Source organism: Photinus pyralis, unplaced genomic scaffold, assembly GCF_008802855.1.
Source record: "Photinus pyralis isolate 1611_PpyrPB1 unplaced genomic scaffold, Ppyr1.3 Ppyr1.4_LG7, whole genome shotgun sequence".
Taxonomy (NCBI): Eukaryota; Metazoa; Arthropoda; class Insecta; order Coleoptera; family Lampyridae; genus Photinus; species Photinus pyralis.
The window spans coordinates 33,590,971-33,613,625 of NW_022170738.1; the positions used below are offsets into that span (position 1 = coordinate 33,590,971).

A 22,655-nucleotide genomic window follows, 5' to 3' on the forward strand; every position below is an offset into this window, starting at 1 on the left:
CGAAAAGCCGAAAACATCTACATACTACAGCAGCAGCAGGAATTAACGAAACAGCTTAAGGGCGCAGATCCACAATATAAAACGTGACTTAATATTTAATACTGTAGCATTAGGTTAACAATAAAGTAAAAAATTATGTGTAGCTTCCACTGTCTGCCCAACGGACACGCCGATTTCCGAGATTGGCGAAGCGCATGCCGAAATTGCTATGCAAGCTTTCTAAGGATTGCGTTTTGCCTTGTCGGTAGTAATTTTTGTATTTTCGTATCATTAGTATGCCGCAAGTCAGTAGTATAATTTGTATGGTAATCCACGTAACAATAATGCCAATTGTTAGAGAAAAATCGATGCAAATTTCATCTGTGGACAGATCTAAAAATTACATGCTTGGTTAATCAATCATTTGAAAAAGGGTAGAACTGCCACAATCATTCCTAGAGTTGATTATCAAAGTTTAATAGGCCAACATGTCGAATTCGAATCGACCTCATGATCTTGACTACATTCAGTATTTAAGCTAGGAGAGCCAGGGCAGTCTCAAAGTCTCGCGCGCCAGCTGCTAGGGAGACTGATCAGGAAAATGCATGTGTTACTTGGAAGCAGACCTTGGGGCGCTTGAAACGTGACAATTAGGTCGAAGGACAATCATTTGGATCTGCCCAGTAATAAAGAATTTTTCAATACGTAATCAAAGCTCTCCTGTTGTTCTTTTGAGTGATGAGAGGGGTCACTCTTCTAGTGAATAGCTAGCTTTGTATCTTGAGCACGATGAAGGTCTAACCATGTAGGGGCAAGTTATAGAGAGAGTAGAAACGAATGAACGCCAAAAATACACGTGGTCATAGAATCAAAATCTCGATGTCTGGCTGTACTGTCGTTTCCAGCTAAACGGAACCCATTGCAACCATGCAGGTGTGCGGGTGGTACCTGTGCTGGTCATAGTAAAATTTTTTTCTCACGTGTTTCAGAATAAAAATTTGTGATTCACTTAATTGTGTTTATTCGAACCCATTGTGCAACCAGGATATTGTTTTCATGTCAGATATTTCTTCTCGTGTCCAAAAATTGTCAGGCGTTAATGAAAACTCCTAGTTAATCCTTTGGAATTTTTGGAAGTTGATCAAATCCTTAATTTAGGTCAATATTAGGAATTTTCTTTGTAGCAGATGCTGGGGAGTGTAAAAGGAGAGATTAAAAATTATAAGTTTTGCTAGCTGGACAAGTGTTTTGTGGGTGGTGTAGTTGACCGCATACCATTGCACACAGCATTATTTATTTGGCGCCCAACGTGGGGCCACAGCAATATAAACGATAAATCAGTACCACATATTCGCGATCTAGACGCACGCGCCCGCGAATGAAAGAGCGATTGAGAAAGGCAGAAAGAGAGAAGGAGCGTGATATTTCCCTCACACAAATTCGATTCTGGTTTGGAGTTGGAAGGGAGGGGGCACCACTTTTTTGTTACAAATTTGCACTTTTTGCAAATCATTAAACTCTAGGCACTATTGTGGCACCTCTACGCTTTTGTAAACATATTACCATATCCGGCAATTAAAATTTTCCGGTTATCATCGTAAACCAGTTGATTCGAGGTGATTTTGGCATTGCGTACAAGTAAAACAAACTCCAAAGGCATTTGCGTAACGTTATCATTATCGAATTGATTTTTATTTACTTCCTTCACATCCGCCATTGTTCCCATAATTTCTCGTCGTACCTTAGTCCCGAGATCTCGACCGGTGGCGCAGTTTGGCTAAAAATTAGCTGGAGACATTATTTTGTTCGCTATTGAAATAAAGCAATCAGCAAAAACTTTCGCTGACTGCTGTACCTACTTCCACTACCCATTGGTTAGGTGGAAGAGCAGATTATACTGAACCTCCCCTTGTGGTTTGGTTTCTGAAAGTAGTAGTTATTTTCCGTTTTTTTCTTTTCCTTTTCTTTTAAATTTATTTAAACCTTTTTTTTGTAACTTTATGATTTAATGGAAACCAAATAAAGACTATTATTATTATTGTACGTACCGGAGTGCAATAAGTGGGGCAGAACTGCACAATAATGCTAAAACGTATAATAGACGACGTTGTAAATTTGAAGGCGTTGAAGTTGGCAACTAGTCTTCTAGTTTCGTTATTGTAAATTTTCACTAAATTTGGAAAGATGGCCGGATTTGTCGCACAGCCCTGGTCATCTATAAGTAAAATGGAATCGTCCCCATTCTCGGTCATTGCCAGTAAATGAGTCGCCCATATATCGTACGCACCTACAACATATCATTTTAGTAGATATCAGAGTACCTAAGACTTTACCATCTGGAGGGTGTAGCTCGATGGTGAGTTCCAACTCTTGACCGATTTGTGTAGCAGATACCTCTTTTTTGGTATAGAAATCCACAATTCTCATTTCAACAGTCGGTTGTATAGTTGTGGTGTTGATAATTGACGTCCCGTGATTTGGGTAGGATCTGAAAATGTATCATTAGACAGAGTCACAACGGACTCTTGGAAGTCTTACGAGTTGGCAAAATTGACTCCTGTCCCCAGCACAATTTTAGTATTGTTGGTAAATATACAGCCGATTTTTATAACACGATCGCCTTGCGTTTGAATAAGTGGATTGTATTGCAGGAGCATTGTACCTGAGAACAAGGTACGGTTTGCGTTGATAGTGATCGCTTTCATGATTCCACACTCGTTTCTAAATAGTGGCATCTTTAGTACCACTTCTTCCATACCCCTGCCTTTGACGTAGCATTGCACGTTTTCGGAGTAGCCGTTCATGTATACCTTTCCGTTAAAAGGCAATTCGGGCCAGTACCTAAGTGTTATATGTGTTTCTGTGCAAGCCACTGTAACTGCCTGACAATGTTAATGCTATACAAAAATATTGATCACTTACTGTTAAGACATCGTGCTTTTTCGAAAAAATATGCCCCCGTTAGAGAAGTCAGCAGCCTTGGCCCGTGTACTTTGCTGTTCCCACTGTGAATTAGGCAAATGTGGTTGGTGGAGGCGGATGGGATTAAGCTGTACCCTCGGCAATTAAAAGAAGTAATCCCGTCACACAACTTCTCACATTGCATTTTCGTCACGTTATAATATTTAATATCCGCTTGTGTCGATACCACGTTGTCGTATTCTTCATATGCGCAAAATGCGTTTGTTTTGTCTAAAAGGCGATCGGTTATAAACTGAGAGGTGGTGCCAATATTTGCAAACAATTGAAGTGTTTCTGCCCTTTAAGAAAATCTTTGGTAATCGTGTCGAATTCAGTAGTAATTATTGAGTGTTTGTCGACACTGACCGGAACTGCGTTTATTCCGTAGAGGAAGAATTCACATGGTATTGTTAACGTTCTATTTTTATCATGCGATTACATTGGGTAAAAGGGCGCAAATTTTTGCAGGCGTGCAAGTGCAGGACATAGAAAGAGAGACGAATGTTTGAACTAGAGGAGTGAGATTTAGCGCTTGATGGATTGAAATCGCAAGGTCCTTTAGGTTGAGGGCAAATTTGTGAAGTCAAAATTAGTAACAATAACGCGAAGTGCGTACGAAATATTTTCGATCTGTAATTTTCATTTGGAAGAAATAAGCTATCCGACCACAGTATGAGACACCTTCACGAATCAGATCAAAGGGGATAAGATACAGAAGTATCTTTATTATTTCTGTTTTATGCGAATTATCAGTGAAGGAACGAAATCGCGTATATTTTCGTAAATTATTTGGATTTACTTGTTTAGAATTACTTGTTACATTGTTTACTACCATAAATTTAATTATCTGGCCAGTAAGGCTATTTTATGAGTGTAGTAAGGGTTTGGGCTTTTGTTTTTTTAGAGGGAGTGTAAGAATTTATTTGATCTCATTGTTTAATCAAAATAATGTAAATAATGTATTTTTATCACACTGTTGACTGATTAGAGGAGTCAAAAGGTTTTATTTCAAAAGTACGCAGTGAAGTTGCGTATTCTCTCCAGATGTACCCGAGTATTCCAATTTCTGAATATTGACCTTTATGGGGTCGCGGGAGGAGGGTGTGAAAGAAGAAAAAGATGAGAGGGAAATCGACTCGAATAATGAAAACGTAAAGAAAAGAAGCGAACAGCACATGATGCCTATATATTACATTTCTCCATCTCCATAATTGTTAGTGCTATAAAAAAATCCTCTTTTTGGGTCAAACCTAAAATGGCAATCAATATTTGAAAATATTTGTTCGCTTTAGAGCTTATATACAAGTTTCTTTATAATCTGCCGTTTTCAAAATAAGTATAAGAGGTCAAGTAAAAAATTTATCGGACCTAACCTCATTTTTTAAAATAGAACATCCTATACATTTTAATCTAAAAAATAGGATATGAAATTCTCTTTTCCAAAATATGGCACACCAGAGATGATAAAAATTCAAATGATTCAAAAACTATGAAAAAAATTTAAAAAAAGGTTCAAATTATTAAAAAAATATACAAAAAGATATTTCTAAAATCCTAAGTTTCTAAATCAATATTGATGTATTCAAAAATTGTTAATTATATTTATAAAAAAAGAATGCTAATGCTATTTTTTATATTAATATATACGGGGTGTTCCATTTTAAAAAATTTGGTTAGGTTCGAAAACTTTTTTACCTAACCCCGTATACTTGTTTTGAAGACTGAAGATTATTCAGTAGTTTTGTAATAAACATTTTTCTGTCTTTTAACTAAGAAAATATAGTCATTAAGTCATTCCAAAATTGACAATTTTTTTATTACCTCCCGTATCTCTTAAGCGAGCAAATATTTCCAAATTTTGATTTTACTATTTTACGTTTGATCCAAAAACTTAAACTTTTTTGATAGTACCTACTATAACAATTAGTGTCGAAAATGGAACACCCTGTACGTAATAAACGAGGAGGTATTTCACGGAGGAAGGCTTCAACACTGTACCTTCCTTTTAGTCTTCGAGTATTAGGAAAATATATTAAGTGGGTAGGTACTTCTGTTCCTAATACTTATGAGATTTGTATTTTTGTAAATCCTCACTGGCTACCAGGAGTACTTTCTAGTATACGGAGAAAAGTTTCAAAGTTATTTGCCATCAAGTTGGCGGAAGGGATTTTTGAATTTGCAAAAAAAGACAGATAAATCCATTTAGTAGGGGAGCCCACGATGCTAAATGGGGTTTTACTCGAGAGTCGTATACTCGTATGGACCTATCGAATTTTCCACTTCCCACTCCCTCACGCCACGCTCAAATCGTCAGTTTATTGAAATGCACACTTTTCAACACGTAGTCAACCCACCTTACTTTAACCTGACGCGCTCGAATAAATTCCAAAATTCCCCACTGGGCTCCACTACCTAATTTTTTTTACTAAGGGAATTGAATCAAGGTAAATGCAGTCAAGTTTAACGTAAATAGTCAAAATTAAATAAAACAGAGGTTTCCCCACCATAAATTGTAACCCCTGTTACGAAGAAGTTTGCAAAAGGAATTAGATGCGTAAGGGGTAGAGATGCGAAGGGATAGCGTATGACAAATCCGTAAAAGATTTTTTTGGAAATGTCGTGCTATTAAATTGTTTAAAAATTAGGGTTGTGTAGACAATTTGACATGGAGAAAGAAGTTTTTTTTATCTTCACACTTCTTAAAGGGCAGGAATACGTCTTTTGTTCTCAAAATATCTGTCACGCTGCCCGTGTGCAATAGCCTACCTTGCACGCACTGATTCTCAAAATACTCCTCTTCGTAGCTGGCAGCTCGAAACGAATTTGGCATCAGATGCCGATCCATTTCGCTCAAAGTGCACGTGCCCAATGTATTTGTGGAATTAACGTCGTTACTGATGCGAAACGACGCCGATCTACAGGTGGTATAATTAAGGCAGTTTTGTTGACACTCATTTCTGGTCATCACCTTCGGAACCGTTACGATATCGTTTCCAATTAAAACGGCACCGGGGACGCGCTCAAATATCCAAAGTTTACTGCAGTTGGTATCTGCGCGAGAAATCAATTCAGACAATGGAAGAACGCCATTAAGTTGAAACCTCTACTAATACCATTTGGTACTTTTTGTACTAAAAGAAGCGACAACCCCAAAAGTGGTACAAATAAGTACTAAGAATGTAGGGGTTACAACTTAATGAACTCAAAGAAATTGCGAGTAACTACCAAGGCAAGTTTTCTCGAACCAAACCACATTGGGATCAAGTATGTTCTCGGTCTCTTGTAATCCACGAATATTTACATTGTACCAGTAGCACTCGGAGATGTTGTACAAAATCACAAAACTGAAACAATTTTCGTTCGAGGCACATTTTGATAGACACTCCAGCGTGACCGGCTCGTAAATTTTACGTTTGTACAATAGATAACCATCAACATCGTTCGAAGGTCGCAATCCTATTATTTTTTCAAATCTCACGTGCTCTTGAGGACAATTCGTTAATTGCGCTGTTAAATGCAAATAGAAAAAAGCAATGTTAAACTGTGGAAGACTTACCGCAAATAATTTTGAAAAAGACGAACATAAAAATGTAGCTCATTCTAGCGCACACGCATAATTAGACGCGAAACATCGACTACGAATAAATTGCCCCTATCAGCCGCACATTTTACTAATAGCGTCCATTTACACATACACACTTACCTGTACATTATGCAATTGTCCTTGTACTATATTGTCACGTTCATTGCAACAAGCGGGAAATTTTCAACAAAAGTCTTCGCCAATAATTATTATCACCACAATTGGGAAACGACGCGAGCCTAGGTATTGATTGCACCAACAGAATGTTATTACATACGAAGATAATAGCAAATTTCTAATAAGTACATACCTGTTACTTTGAAAATTGTATAGTTCTTCCTTTGCCAAATTAATTGAAAAAAAAAGTGTACGTCATTTACGAACGTACAATGTCGAATTAGTTCCGCTTCTGTGAATATGTGACAATGTTGACGGAGATAATTATTTATTGATTGTAAAAGCAGTGACCTATGACTATAAGTAGTGGAAGTAAGTAATTGTTGTAATGTAATCATCAAGGAATCCGCAATTGATAGCCCACAATGGAATTTTACAAAATTGTACACTGAACTCGTTCGGTATGACTGTGCGTTTTGCACGGGAGTAAATTCTTCTCATCTGTCACGAGACCCTTTAAGTATAATATACATAGATTTACGTGTATTACCTACTCTTCGTCGTTGAAACTGTATTTAATAGTTTCGGAGTTAATAAAATGAGTTTAAAATTATTGTTGCTGACCCGCTGGGAATTCCAGTTTTTCCCCGTTTCCCTCAGGAATTTCGGAAAGTGTTTTACTAAATTAGAAGCATTCGCGAGGATACGTCCTCCATTCCTCAAAATTTACGCGCAATCCGATGAACGGTTTAGGCAGGCATGAGACCATCAATTAAGAGATTATTTAGACAATAATTTGATAATTGTTACAACACAATTGATATGACTAATTTGAGCATCCTCGCACAAAAGTTGCTCTTGAAACGAGCCAACTAATTTTGAAATCATCTATTCAACTGAATTGACCACCTTTTCATCCATTATTGTTCCATTTTCCTTCTGTGAGTACGCTCCTCTGACACTCTGTTATCGGTATTCGTACTTAAACCGACATTATAGCCAATAGTTATGTTACAATCAAACGTTCTAATCGCTCTATTTGAGTACTCACCTTTGACACTCCGTTTTCGGTATATTCGCAATCCAAGCTTTAACTCCATCAATAGATATGCCTCACCAGACGTTCCATTTTCCATGTGTGAGCATCCTTTTTCGACAATCCGTTCTCTAAATATTCGCACTTAAACTTATGCCCTACTCAGTAGACCTTGTGAATACCCTCTTCCGACACTCCGTTCTCGAGATATTCGTCTTGGTGTTACAAATAGATGTTCTATTTTCTCTTTGTCAGTACCCTCCTCCGACAATTCGTTCTCGAAATATTAGCACTTGAAGTTTTCACATCGCCCATAAATATATGTCTCGTACAAACGTTCCAATCTCTACTTTCTGAGTACCCTTTTCCGACACTCCGTTCTCGATGTATTTTAGTTTGAAGTCTACCATTAAATATGTTTTGTCCAGACGGTCCATTTTCTCTTTGTACCCCCTTCCGACAATTCGTTCACGAGATCGTCATTTTGACTTCACCAACTTTAGACAGATGTTCCAATAGCCATTTGTCAGTACTCTCGCCTGAGACTCTGTTCTCGAGATACTTCATTAGAATACCATGATACCAGTTTTAGCCCCCCCCCCTCTCCCTCCCCCAATTCCAAAAAGGTAAGCAATTGTAACCGATCCCGATAATAGGTCGACAGCTTTCATTAGAATTCCGTGAAGTCATTTATCTCCCTCCTCCTACATTTTTTGTAAAGGATAAAAGAGAAGGGTGGCAGTCGATAGAAAACATGAAAGATAACAATTTTACCCCCCCCCCCAACCCCTCCTCCTCCTCACCGTCACCCACGCATCTGAAAATCTCGAAAAACAGTTATAGTTTGTAGAAACCAATTCCTTTCGATAAGACCTCTCATTAGAATACCATGAAGGGTAGAACGTGTGTTTACCCCCTCGCCCTTAAGACGACACAATTTAAAGGTCATCTGGCACACCCTCAAGGTACATGCTACTTATTGCAAAAAATTACAGGCCTCTAGGAGAATTGGTCTGAAAGTAGTTCAAAACCGCCGAAGTGGGTCCGGACGAACAGACGGACAACACGCAAACAACAGCACATTTTTTTTTTATTCTTTAATTCCGATTAATATGAGGGTTATTTAGAAAACAATAATACTAATACGGCAACGGTTGACCATTAAATTGGTTTAAACTTCGAATGGCAAAATCGTATTCATCAAATTCAATTTAAATCCTCCATAATGAGAGAAAAATGTCTAACCTCAAAAATAAAATTCCACCAAATCCGGTTAATCGAATGGAATAACATTTAAAGATTTTGCAATTACACGGACATTGAATTTATTGGCGTTGAACATCACTCAACTTAACAGTACTACCAAAGAAGAAGGAAGGAAATGAAAAAGTAAACTAACATGCACAGTCCACTTGCTTTTAAAAATGCACCAATAAGAATTCGCCACGAACTACGTATTAATTCAAAATTACAGCGACCCTCAAACAAATTATGCATGTAAGAAAATCAAAATGTTAGAAGCGTCAACGGCGATAGGAGGTGATTTTCGGTTTTGGGAGTAAAGGGGCACATAAGGGACCTGCAGGGAAGGGTCAGATATGACCTTTCTTTCGCATGTGTAAACGATCTAGATAAAATTTATGTTGGTACGTGAAAACTTAGAAGCGCCAGACTGTCGCGCCCATACGACGGAACTAATGGGAAGTACGTGATTGGTAAAACGGAATGAATTCGATTGGTAGAACAGAGCCGGATCTTCAATGGGCGTAGTTTTGACAAAAATTAATGTGGTGGGGCACGTTTAATGATAGGTAGAATACTACGCCGGTAGCTACAGGAAAGAGTTTGAAAACATAAGATTTTTTATGAGAAAAAAAATTTAGTACCTAACTTTAGCGCTGGTGTTCTTAATTTTGTTTTTTTTATTGAGCTAGCGGACGGCGTATCTTATGTACGCACCGTTGTTGGATTAATGTACCTGTTAGGAACTGACACGTCAGCTAACGGAATCTGCACCCAGCGGATGATCTGATGCACCCTTACAGGTGATAGCCATAGCGGGCTCAAGCACGTTGTAACAGTTGCTCGGTTGAAAAACTCTCGGATGATGTTCCGGCCATGCCGACGTTCCTTCTTTGGGGTCACTGGCGACATCTGCTTGACCCCAGAGAGCTTGGTCTTTAGCCTGAGGAATGCTGAAAAATAAAAATTATCCAGACTAAATAACACTGAGGGCGTAGACTAAAGAGTCTCAGTCTTGCCCTGCTATAGAGAACGACGTAAGACTGAGGACTTCCGCTTGCGCGTCGGCTTATAAAACCTCCGCGAGTGGGAGTTTTCGTTTTTACGACGCATGCCGAGCGTGCACGAGATATTGCGTGACGTCACAACGTTTACGACAAATGGCGAGCACGCGATGTTACGTGACGTCACACTGTTTATGGCGAATGGTGAGCGCGAGATGTTACCAGACAACAAAGTCGCGTATAACTACATCATATCATTAACTGATATTCATAATCTTTGATTTGTTCGATTGGGCTCTGACCGGAATAGCAGAATAACTATTTAAATATCGAAAGAAAACACAAAAAAATATAAAGAAAATTATTATAAAAGTATATAAGGGAACTAATGACAACAACCGTCAAATCAAATGTTTTCATTCTTACCAACCGTCAAATTAAGCACAACCAAATAAAAAGTGATAGGTGTATAGATTATTCGCGATTTCGATTCATTGAGCAATAAATGCTTGCCACTTAAAAATATGCAATTATTCAAAAGATTTAAAGTGCACAACATTGTAACAAATCTTCAACAAACGACATCCAACTTTATTGGAGATTTATTTCACTTTGACGTGTGTAAATCGGCAAATTTTATTACTTCTGTTATTTTCCTTCGCAATAAAAAAAATTCCAACGCGCTCGAGAATACTATTTGCGAGTATATATTTTTTTCAATGGCTTTATCGTTTCCCAGTGGATTGCGTAATATGGTGCAATCGCTTGAAATGTAAAGACAATAAAAATAAAATATATCACGCACACAAAAAGGCCAGGAAAAAATATCATTGGATAAAAAAACCTGGGGTAAACACACACAAATACAAGAAGTAAACGATAACAAAATACAAAGAGAAAAAAGACACAAATCCCATCTCCAATCGTACAACAATAAAAATCAGGTATCGAGTCCAACCAGTTAAATTAATACACAAGAGACATCATAAATACATATCAAAAACAAGATCAAATTAGTACAAAAACACATCAAGAGATACAAATTTGGTTAAATAATGTTAAAAAGGTTGCGCTGTTAATGTTTTATCCGACGCGACGTTTTGTCTTTCCGGAACGGAACCATCATCAACTTAATTTTTTTTAATTTGCTCCTTTTAAATTGAGCAAAATTAATATCAATACAGCCGAACATTGGCAGTCTTTATTAGATATTCATCCAAAGGGTGAAGTTCACTTAGAGGCAACAAGCCACCAGGTGTTCTTCCACTTAACCCATAAATGAAGGGATGTTTTAATATAGCATGATTCGTAAAGTTTCAGTGAAGAAATGAATTCAGAATTGGATATTTCTCATATAAAATGTATTTTTAGATCAGTTAAATATTAGGGATAATTTTAAAGAAGTCTTGTATAACCATTTATCAAAAGCATTAAAACTTGTATCAATAAAAGAATCAAATGGGATGTGTCAGATTTGACACAATTGACATGACAAATACCTACATATCAAAATAAAAAATAAAAACACTGATTTTCAATAAAATAATAAATAAGTAACAGCTTTATCTTCTTCCGTAACAAATTTTAGGAGCTGGAAAAAAGGTAGATATCAGAAACCATGGACATAGAAATAACACAGAATCATTAAAAAAAAATCTTTAATCAATATACCTACCTACAAGTGCTCTTATAGTCCATTAAAAATCTAATTTACACTGCTATATCACATACTGATTTTCTTGCAATTTGGCAATCTCTTCCTTAAATTGAGCGATAGTTTCCCTTGCGAGCTTCAAACGATTCTTAAGTAGAACCACTTCAAGACGTACCTTATGTTTGGCATCCTGTATAGTTTTCACTGTCTTCTTCTTCTTCTCTTCAACTGCCGCAAAATAGTTATTTTCAATCATTGCCCTATTTTAACATTTTTAAATGCATTTTAAAAGAATGGGATAAGAAATACTAGAAGACCTGCTGAATCATTTATACCTATTGACGTATTAAGCGGGCACGATCAAATGTATAATGCAGGAATGCATTAAAATGCTCCTCCCAGGAAAATTTTTGTTTTTTCAAGAGAGGATAAAGCTAAGTAGCTAAGACAGGAACTAAACTAAGATACCGTCATCGAGTTTAAATAATAATAATACTTACAATTGGTATTGTGATCCCATGCAGACAATGTAAGCTGCTTAGTATTCGTCAGCAAGTGATGCATTAACTGTGTGGGATCTTGAAACACGATTTCATCATAACTCTCCGAGACAAGCCCTTTGCCTTGCTCTAAACCGATGTCATTTGTGTTACCGCTATGAAAAAGTTTCAGAATGTGATACATGGTAACCTTAAAGAAAGCGATGAGTGAAAGGTTTAAAAAAGTACCAAATACATACAGGACGTTCATTAGGATCGTGGAAATGTATCTTAATTACAATTTCGAATTCGCCCCAGCCGGTCTCGCTTATTTCGTATGGCGGTTTTACAACTATACGATTTTGATTTGTGTAACTCTCGTGCAGCTTGAAATGAACCTTTTTAATGAAAGCCGACATGTCTTCGTTGTAATAGGGTTTTACGTAAACCGTCCATTGGTGAGTATGTCCGTCTTCTTCGCGTTTCTTACCAAAATATCGGGCGACATTGCCGTACACAATAGGTTTGACTATACAGACTCCCTAAAAATTGTCGTTAGAAAGAAATGGAGGGTGATTTGCCAACATTACTTTTATTCTGCCGCCTGAATCAGGACCAAAATCTGTTGGTAAACTCATCTTTCATTAATAACATTGAAAACACAACTGTAAATAATAACCACAAATCGCATTAACCATCATATTCATAACCTCAAAAAAAAGTAAACAGTACACTTATATGCCAGTGGCGTCGCCAGGAATTTTCATTGGGTGCGCCCGAGATTAATAAATTTGAGAATGTAAACGTTTGGACAAAAGAAAACACAACTGTTTGAGTTTATATATCTATTACACGTTTAGTGGTTGCCTTTGTGGTTAATGTTGAGAGATTTCACCCTATATATACAACCTACGATACTTTTTGAGAGCTGAAACCGTACGTGCGACTTTTTAGAAGAAGGGGAAAACTGTGTGTGCCGTTTTGAGCACAACGCTTCTTACGTTACAGCAATCTTGGTTTGAGCTGCTGTTGAGAGCGCATCGTGTTCTTTTTTTGATATTATTTAATGCAGACAATAATCTTGGCATTTCTTTATTATCACTTATTTCTGCTCTGCATACAACTTACGTTTTTTAACTTTTAATCTTTGTTTTGAAATTGACGGTGCGGAATCACGAGTATGAAATGTTTTGAATAGCAGCAATTTCTTATGAGAAACTCTAATGTCAATTCTGGTAGTTTGTGGACCAATTAGGCCATGTACACATGTGCGTCACTAAACATAGAAAGTACCGCAATCCATTGGGCTCGTGTGTTAGAGAGAGAACGCATGATTTTTGCCCAAAAATGGCGGAAGTTACCAGATTCTAGTAACTTTAATGCTAGGGATTGTTCCATCCGTTTGGAGATATCTGTATATATTTTTATAAAACATGACAGTATTATGAAGTTAGGTTATAAAAAATTACAGCTATTCAGATTTTATTTGTCAACTTTTTTAAGTTGGCAGCAAATTTGCCCAAAAATGGCGGATGATTGCGGTACTTTCTATACCTAGTGACTTTATGCGTCCCCTTGAATCCGCGACCTCTTGCGGACTTTTTGGAATCTTGCATGAAGGTCGGTGTAATAAAGAAATTGCTCGCTCTCAAGTGGCCTAGTATAACTGGTACAGGACCGGCAACATTTTTGCATGCGATATGTTAAACTAGGACCCTCTATTTTTATCGCCTGTTTAGTCTTAATCTGATCTAACCAGACGGCCGATAAGATGTTATTTAAATTTTATATAGACAAACAAAGTACAAAGTCTCTTCACTGTGAAAAGTGATACTTTATAAACAGCAAGCAATGTAATAATTTCCACAAATATAAAGTGAACTTCGGATCAAGAGCCTGTAATCAAAACAAAACCATAAATTGAGCAAAGATTTAAGCACTCCCTAAACGATCAAGCGGTTTGATCAAATGTTTGATCAAGCCGCTTGATCGTTTAGGGAGTGCTTTACACACAAAAATTGGAAATATTTCAAACAATAAAAGTGAGATTGAGATCAAATCATGTCCATTTCCAAAACAAGATTAAAAATTATGTTAAAAGAACGAAATGCTGTATACGTATACAGAACACAAATAAAATGTAATGTAATGTTAAAGTAGTTAGAGCGCCTAAGTTAAAGTAACAAGAAGTTGGTGAAAATTTGGTCACTTATTCTCTGAGAGACGCACTTTCTAATGGTCAAAAGAAAAAAAGTGTTCCTATGTGCCGTTTCTGAGATATTTGACAGTAAAAACAGGGTATTTTAACATGGGCTCTTATGGATAGACTCAGTTTTTCTGAGCTAGCGAAGGTTTTTGTATCAAGACTTAAATGAGATGGGTCTCATTAGAAGCGAAATTTTGTGACGAATCTAAATATGGACGGAAAAGTACATGTCCATGATGGAATAAGGAAGATATTTACCGCCGAAGCGGCGTCTGCTCTGACGCGGCGGCACGCTATGCAGCACGCGTTTAAATCTGATGACTTTTCCACTAGGTCTAGTATATAGCTGAGCTAGGACAATCTTTTCCTTCTTCTGCTGAGCACTTTTCTTCACAAAAGGCATGGTGTCTTTCAGAAAAACACCAAAACCAGCGATATTTATAAAGGCCTGCACACGTCTTGTTGACACACTGATCGGATCGGGATCAAGATAGCGACTGGGGATCTCTGGCGCCAACATCGAAAAACCAAATCCACTACACCGACCTCACGTAAAACGCCAAATTATTTAGTTTCCCGGCTTTTACATACGTCTCGCATACGTTTTGATTAAAAAGAAATATATTCGTTTAGGATTTACCGCTTACACTGTGAATATTTAGTCGCGGTGTGTCGTCAACATTTAGTGTGCAAAGGTTTGAAACAGGGTCGAAAAGTAGGGAGACTAGTCAAGTTGACTACTGTATATACCTTTTTAAAAATCATGTAAGACGTTTGCATTGTGCTGAGGTACAAAATACCACTCATACCGTATTTCTAATTATGTTTCCTTCATAACAACATTTTTTTGGGGACGTTTACCGTAAGTAATAGGTAGGCCGAGTACATCACTTGACTTCAGCCGAACGCGCTCTAACTACTTTAATGTACCTAATATATATTTTCACAATAAGAAACAAGCAGATATAAAATATTCACACATTGTTCTTAGGGGTCATACAAATTGAGAACTAAATGCTGTGTACCTAGGTATAGGTACTACAAATAATATAATCATAAAATTCTGCTAATGAATACGGTTTTGTCCCCATAAGTAATTTTTTGATTTTTTTTAAAGTTAGCGATTAGGTATAGTCTGTATATGAATGGGCAACTTATTAAATAAATAAATGGCCGCATAAAAACAATTGGTTTGAGTTAGAAAAAGTCAATGTTTCGGAAATATGGATTTCCCTGTTCAAGTCTGCACTTTTTAGCGCATTTTTTAAGAATTAAAAAAGATGTGCTATTGTTTGCGTTTTGTCCGTCTGTCCGTCCGGACCTACTTCTGTCGTTACGAACTACTTCTAGGGGAATGGTCCTAGAGTCCTTTTGCAGTAGGTAGCCTATACCTTGAAGGTGTGTCAGACGGCCATCAAGTTTCGTTGTCTAAAAGCCCCCCCCCCCTCCAACGAATTATTTCCCGAGATGCTGTTTTTGAAAGTAAAACAAACGTGCATAACTTTTACATACAACAACCAATTGGTCTCAGATTTTGCATACCCATGCCTTTAGTGGTGCCAAGTTAAACTTTAGAGAATGGAGGGGGGGGCACATGTTCTACCCTTCATGGTATTCTAATGAAAGGTCTCTTCGAAATAAAGAGATCGACCGAGAGCTGACATCAGCTTCTACCCTTGCTTCTTCCTTAAGGTCTAAGACGAACTCGCAATGGATTAGGTGAGTCTAATTGAGTAGACTCGATCTGGCTGCCAGCGCACTGCGAAATAGGGGGCTACGAAAGAGTGGACGAGCTGGTTCGTGAAGGCAGTGGTGGAGCCTTCGTCGGGCTCGAGGCTACCCTAGGAATTGCTCCCTCCGTTGTCAGGGCCAGGATTAAAAGACGGGATACCAGTCAATTCCAGGCTCAGTAGCAACAAGTACCTAATCCGACTCAGGCTGTCCAGGGCCCTTTGGTAAATTTGGGTCTTTTAAGCTTCTAAAACTGAATAGAAGCCAGATTAGGACCGGTGTCCTTACGGGGCACTGGATGGTCAACTATCACATGCACATCATTGGGCTTGTAGAAGAGTTCACGTGCGGGTTCTGTGGCGAGGCTTAGGAAACTACCGAGCATGTGGTCTGTCACTGTGACACCTTGATCAGAGACAGACATCCGCTCCTTGGTGACAGTTATCTGGAACCGGGGTAACTGAAGCAACTTAGACTAAACAGGGTCCTAAATCGTTTCAGCCGTTTAGCTGGAAATGAGAGTATAGAGAGACCGACATCACCCAGATTTTGTTTGATTCGGATTCCTGATACTTAAAAACGTGTATTTCCGTTAAAGGAAGGAGGTCATTTTTTACCCCAATGCGTTACCTCCCTTACTAACGTGCGGGTAGTAAAAAGCTAAAGTGTTTAAGAAAATTCTGCAGGTTTGGAGTGGAAAACTTTGTAAATCCGAGTTGAGCGAATCCCTATTAAGGTGATATATAATTAATTATAACCTTTAGCCAGCTTCAGCTTTTCAAAGGTAAAAATATTTAAGAACATTCCCTGGGTTTGAACAAAAACTTAATAAGTGTGGGTTGGGTGTATGGAACATGGAATCGTCGGCCGAACAATTCTCTTCATGCTGTGGAAATTTAAGGAGAACTTGAAATAAACTTGATTGGAATCTAAGAAGAATGGAAGTAGTAGAGAACGGTGTATGTTCATCATATTGATAAAAGCTTCATGAAGAAACATAAAGGGATTATGAAGAGAACTTCATTCTTGAGGAGAATTTAATCAGGATTTGATTTTGAGAGGAAGGAAAAATTGCGAAATAGGTACTAGAGAGTACTTTCATGATAAACTTTGGAGTAACTTCATTAGAGCTCTAGAGGAACTTGAGTAGAAGAAGCTTGAAATGAACATGATATAACTTGAGCGAGCAGTGAGTATGAGAGCTTGAGAAAAATTGAAGAAAGCTTGCGAGGAACCTGCAGAAAACTATAAGAGTAATAACAATGATGAGAACTTTAGAGGAAGCCTGAAGCACAGATTACCTCTAGTGTCGGGTAATTTGTGCTTGAAGGAATAACCCCTTGAAAATAATTTTATGGGAAATTACAGGTGCACATAAAAATAAGTTTATGAACTTGAAGAAAACTTTGAGCTTGAGTGGTGTTTGAAGACCATTGAGGAAAATTTGAGCTGAACATGAAGATTTTGGGTAACGTGGGATTTTTTTCAACATTTCTACCACTTTGTTTAAGGTGAAATGAATCGTACCCTGCTCAAAATAGTATACAGGGTGAACCAAAAACTGAAAAGTATTACTCCACCAGACCAGCAATCCCAGTTACACATTTTAAATGGAGACATTTATTAATAGGCCGTGATTAGAACTAAGCTATTTCATGAGTAATAATTTGTTCGTTTCGACTATAGGCAGCACATCGATCATGCAAGGGTCAAAAATTTCTGTTTCGTTCCACACTCGCAGCTGCAATCGCGCATCTTCGTCTAGGCGTTGCGTTATTGTTCGCTTTATGTGAGCAACGCTCTTGATCCATAGTTTTTAAAAATCGTATTCTAAAGTGAATGCGTTGATCTCTTCCTCAGGATTATTAAACGCTGCTCAACTACGAAAATTCATGTAAGTGCTTTAAAATTATTTTTTTCTCGCGAAAATGAAGCGCGACGCACAGGCGTGGCTGCCACCCTTCGCAAGGGGTTGAATTTCTTTCACGTAAAAATAAAATTGCCCTTCTAAGCGGCGGACTTATTGCTTTGTAGATTATTTATTTATTAATTATCAGTAGCAAGATTGTAGACTTGTTTATTTATGAAGGATATAAAGTAAGTTTTTGTTTGAAGTGAGATTGAAAGTGAATCATCTCCGAGGCTCGGGGTTAGTAAACCGAAGCATGATTGTAGTGGCGAATAATGGGATGGGGTGGTAGTAGGAGAAATGGGATTTAGCGTCTTTTATTTTAAGATATTCAATGGGGGCGACGCTGATGAGCGTCTGCCGTGATTTCTGCTTCGTATCCTCTTACTAAATTAATGCGGCAGCTGTAACCTGGTGACCACCTGTCTATATTTTTACCTGGAAACCTTTAAATCTGGTCTTGCAGCTTAAATATTCCGAACAAGAAGGCAGGTGGTTAATACGCGCCTAGAAAGGAAATAGTTAACAGCTTGAGAGTTACGAGGGTAAATCGCTGTGATTGACGTTAGATAATTTTTAGATTTAGGGGCGCCCCGGTCCGCTCCTTGCGCGGAGGACGTACCCCCATGTGTACTTTCTAATTGAATGGTCGTCTAGGACCGGAAGTGCCATTTAAAAATCTATTTTTAGTATAACAAATATTTAGCGGTGTTTTCGCTCTTCTTTCTTAATTTCTTAAATTCTATAATTCGCGTATGCCGTTGGCCCAACGCCAAGATTAAAAATTAAGTTTTTTTATTAACGGAAAACTGTGCAATGGACCGTTTTGTGAATGCAAACGTGAAACGTACGACCCCTAATGTCATGGTCAAAGTTTAAGGGTCGACTTGCTCGAATGGCATTGCTACAGACTGCAAAAAGAGCGAACTTTTTGCGTCTAGTTATATCGGCTAGACATAAGGCTCCTGTACAATATTGACTTATTTGTGTTTTATTTTCTTGCGCATTCCATTACAGAGTGCAAACACCGCAGGGAAGTGTTTTTATTTAATTAATGCGTTTTCAATGAGAAACAAAAAATAAGAATAAAATTAATTGTAATTGTAATTTTGATAAAAATCAAAAATCGCACCAACACGTCCATGTAGATAGCTAGGGGAAAGTTTAGGGGACCGTTTACCTTAGTTAGCGTTCACCATCGCACCCCCAGCTACCCCCACTTTAAAAATAAAGTAAGAACACCCCCATCGAGTGACACATCATTTGAAAAGTCATACAATTCGCTTTACAGAAATACCCACAAAATCAAATTTCCATGGTGCGGTTATGAATACTTTAAAAAAGCAAGTCAAATACAAGATAAATGACTTTTCCACATTTCACGTTTTGATTGTATCAAATTTCTTCAGTGTTCAGCGACGTCGGAAGTATGGGTCAGAGGGGGCGAGTCGCCCCGTCAGTTTTTACACAAGGGGAGCCGCGCTCCCTCTAAAAATGAGTAGATAAATCACTCAAAAGCGACTACCACATCTTGTACAGCATGTGCATGCAGAAATTACAAACAGTGTAGAAGTAGAGGGTATATTGAAAGAATTTTCCAGCAAAACTGTGGAAAGGCGGAAAATTTTTGGATATATTTAATTTTTTCGACTAGCTTTTTTTTACAATGCTCAAGTGCAATAAATAGGAACAACATTTTTGTAACTTTTGTATGTTCAGTTCAGTTCATTAATTTTTAAATAAAATATTAATGATCTAACGCTATGGCTTTCTCAATCGGGTCAAGTATCTCTGAGTTGCTCAGTTGCATATAACTATAGACATCCTCCGACACTTTTTTAATTTTTTTCAAAACTTCTTTCAAAAATACATTATTTAATTGATTAAATAAACAGGTTTCAGGGTCACTTAAAAAAACCCACTCACTGCTTTGCATAAATTCGTATACAATTTTGCATGGAAGAGACCTTTCAGACTCTATGGTTTCTGATTTTTACCAACCGTTATTCACTTCCGACGTCGCTGTCAGTGTTAAAAGTCTTCACGGACACCCTCCTCCCCCCACCCATTCTCAAACAAGTATGAAATTTCATTAGCCCGTTACCTACAATGGCCTTCGTTCACAAATCCCTTGTAGAAGAAGGTACCTACATTCTCGCTAAAGCAGATGCAAATAGTCAAGTTAGGAAAAGTCGCATACGATTTTCAGTAGTGCAATTTTTTGATACTCAGCTCGCATTCGGAAACACGACTTTTAATCCGGCTCATATTCAATAACACTGATCCTTGAACTCATGGAAATCAATTGACGAAGGATTTTTGTTCTATTACAGAAAGATTTTTTTTCTTTCGTAAATTTTCCGTAAAAATGCGCTATTGTGCCACTTTGGCTCGTCCGTCCGTCTGTCTGTGAGTCTATCTGCCCCTCCGGAGCGATGAGGGGGGGGGGGGGGTTAAAAATTAATTCTATCATTGTATTCTAATTAAAGGTCTCAACGAAAGGAACCGTTTTCTACCAACTACTGCCCTTCTTTCTGTCCTCTTACCAATGCGCGAGGTGGAGGGGGAGGGGGGATTGGAACTAGTTTTATCCTTAATGGTACTCTAATGAAAGGTCTCAACGAAAGGAATTCATTTCTACCAACTATAGCCCTCCTCCTCGACCTCTTATCGTGATCAGGTATATTCCCTTATACCTCAAGAACGGATTGTCGGAAGAGGGTACTCACAAAGGGCGATTGAGACGTGTGCAAGAAATGTATGCATTCGTGATGTCAAAACACACAAACTATTTCTGTTAAAAAAATTCGCTTTATCTGCACAATAATTGTGCACAATTTATACTTGTTTTTCAGTTCTTTACGAGCGAATACAACTCATCAGGAAAAGTGCCCGAAAGGCTCTAAAAAGCTCTAACGGGAAGCTACGGTTTCTGTAGGTTATTTTTCTGACAAATCTTCGAATACGCTAAGGAAGGTATAAGATAAAAGATAAAAGTTTCTTTAATGGTGTGTCTACGTATAAAGGCGTTTTATCCTTTGTTATTGGGGATGTATTTGGGGTTTTCGGCGGGGGTTACCACATTCCCTTTGTCGGTACCCGCTTCCGACGTCACATTCACCCGCAATTCGTTCGCATTTGGTGGATTTCGCTAAAAACCCTCCACAAAATAGAAATAAATAGTTAGAACAAAACTGAAAAATCACCACGTTAGCGTAACACGCTCGGGGATGGCGCCCAAATGTCGCCGACCCCACATCATGACCCTATTCCTAAAACATACGCACATTAATCGTCAAGATTTTTTTGCTCGAGTGGCAGAGCCTACGAGTAAAAAATAAAATGAGAGAACCTTGCATTAAAAGGGAACGAGACGGAAATAGATAAAAAGAAAGTTATAAGAGTGGGGGGAAACGCGTCATGATTATCAGTGGCGTAATAAAACAAAACTGACATCGTCTTTTCTGTTTTATGATACGCCAAGTCGATATATATTCTCTCCTCTTATTTTTTACTCGTAGGGCAGAGCTATAAGGTACTGAATTCAAAAAGAGCGAACTAAATATATAGAAAACTGTACTAGTTACGGCCTCGGACAGAGGGACGGACGGAGAAAGTGACCATAATAGGTCCTTCCAACATCGAGTTCGAAAATGCGCTAAAATGTTTATGATTAGCTACTAATACCACGCGTTTTCTCATGGAATTTTGGAATTCCGAGCACAGCTACAGTCAATACTGGGGGTTCTTATTCGTTTGACGAGGTCTTTTATGTTGAATATTTGAAGGAACTATTTTAATAACTGGTCAAGTTCAGAACTATGGATGGTCTTATCAGCACTCTTTAAAAATGACCACTTTTGACCCAATAGGAACTGCTTGAAGTTAGCCCTCTGCATTTTCAAAAATTTTTATGACGTAATTGTCACAAGAACCCTAGAACTCTAATTATAATTGCCAAATTTGATAAATGAGGGGGTAACTTCACATGCACCAACACAACGATTTCTGGTTCGTGGTGTGAGAAAAAAATGGATCCATTTATATCGTTAGGTAACAATTATTTTAATGAAACTGCAAAACGTGCGTACCATGTGCGAGCATGTGAAACCAAATATTTACATTGTATTGTTTACTTTTCATGGACAATTAAATTTGATCGCCATTGTATCCTCTTTTATTTGACCCATTGTGTTGTTCCTACTGTTCGCCAGTACAATTGTCGGGTTTTTGTTTTAGTTTTATTTACAACCCAACCGATTCTGATGAGTCTTCGTGTAGATCTTCTATTTATAAACTACATTTGCTTACAATAATAAGGTCTGTGTTATTCTTCCACCACAAAATAAAATTTTATAAAGATATTTATCGAACTTACCAAAGTCTGTGTGTTCCCTATGACACGATAAACAAATCCAGAAGAATTTAAAGTATTTTCGACCGTTCCAGCTTAATAAGAAGAGCTGAAAAGTAGGTATAGCGCCTATAAAAAGAGGAAAACACGTGTTAAAAGTAAAGCAACTTTTACGATCATTTTTATATTCTGTTAACATCCATGAATGAATTGGGCTTTTATTATTATTACAGCTTATACATTTTTCAAGTGGATTTTTTTGGGGCCTCCTCGGCGCGCCTCTTCTTACATATTGCAAATAGCGAGTAAAGAACGTCAATCAAATTCCGCTAGTCTTTGCATGGAGTGCAAGAATTACCTCTAGTATTGATTCTGCTTAAAGCTCAGTTAGTCATTCTCT

At 37.8% G+C, this 22,655-nt stretch overlaps 3 protein-coding genes across 18 annotated transcripts in view; 1 reads left to right on the forward strand and 2 right to left on the reverse strand.

Moving 5' to 3' along the window:
* Window positions 1-77: 77 nt before the first annotated feature.
* LOC116176649 lies at window positions 78-6,747 on the reverse strand. 4 transcript variants are annotated; one of them, XM_031495362.1, is made up of 10 exons: window positions 6,644-6,747; window positions 6,497-6,592; window positions 6,166-6,447; window positions 5,707-5,991; window positions 2,902-3,171; window positions 2,518-2,857; window positions 2,313-2,467; window positions 2,028-2,266; window positions 1,543-1,756; window positions 78-372 (listed from the first exon to the last, which is right to left on the reverse strand). In XM_031495362.1, exons 2-10 carry the CDS (start codon window positions 6,537-6,539, stop codon window positions 134-136), a joined length of 2,067 nt encoding a protein of 688 aa, XP_031351222.1. In that variant the 5' UTR covers window positions 6,540-6,592; window positions 6,644-6,747; the 3' UTR covers window positions 78-133. The 4 variants fall into 4 exon arrangements, with proteins under 4 accessions (XP_031351222.1, XP_031351223.1, XP_031351224.1 ...); XM_031495363.1 differs by having other exon boundaries at window positions 6,497-6,575; window positions 6,644-6,732; XM_031495364.1 differs by lacking the exon at window positions 6,644-6,747 and having other exon boundaries at window positions 2,518-2,851; window positions 6,497-6,588.
* LOC116176652 (YEATS domain-containing protein 4) overlaps window positions 6,690-22,655 on the reverse strand; it is a 38,938-nt gene continuing 22,972 nt past the window's right edge. For 2 of the 5 annotated variants that reach the window (XM_031495368.1, XM_031495370.1), the window contains 5 exons: window positions 12,646-12,720; window positions 12,316-12,597; window positions 12,077-12,266; window positions 9,655-9,871; window positions 6,690-8,223 (listed from right to left, as the gene is read on the reverse strand). In XM_031495368.1, the coding sequence (XP_031351228.1) occupies window positions 8,145-8,223; window positions 9,655-9,871; window positions 12,077-12,266; window positions 12,316-12,597; window positions 12,646-12,693 (816 nt within the window). In that variant the 5' untranslated portion in view covers window positions 12,694-12,720 and the 3' untranslated portion in view covers window positions 6,690-8,144. Of the gene's footprint in view, window positions 8,224-9,654; window positions 9,872-11,418; window positions 11,514-11,563; window positions 11,805-12,076; window positions 12,267-12,315; window positions 12,598-12,645; window positions 12,783-22,279; window positions 22,385-22,655 lie in introns of those variants that run through there. The other 3 variants (XM_031495369.1, XM_031495373.1, XM_031495371.1) reach the window with 3 other exon arrangements.
* The window catches only part of LOC116176645 (Down syndrome cell adhesion molecule-like protein Dscam2), a 47,595-nt gene continuing 42,687 nt past the window's right edge, over window positions 17,748-22,655 (forward strand). For all 9 annotated transcript variants that reach the window (XM_031495350.1, XM_031495354.1, XM_031495351.1 and 6 more), the window contains exon 1: window positions 17,748-17,886. The gene's annotated coding sequence lies outside the window, so the exon portion shown is untranslated. The remainder of the gene's footprint in view (window positions 17,887-22,655) is intronic.

Excerpts from the sequence above, each read along its gene's own strand:
- LOC116176649 (XM_031495362.1), bottom strand. The coding sequence starts at position 6,539 with ATGAGCTACATTTTTATGTTCGTCTTTTTCAAAATTATTTGCG. Across the intron at positions 6,448-6,496 it reads CTTTTTCAAAATTATTTGCG|CGCAATTAACGAATTGTCCT; the intron begins GTAAGTCTTCCA and ends TGCATTTAACAG. Across the intron at positions 2,858-2,901 it reads AAAAGCACGATGTCTTAACA|TTACAGTGGCTTGCACAGAA; the intron begins GTAAGTGATCAA and ends ATTGTCAGGCAG.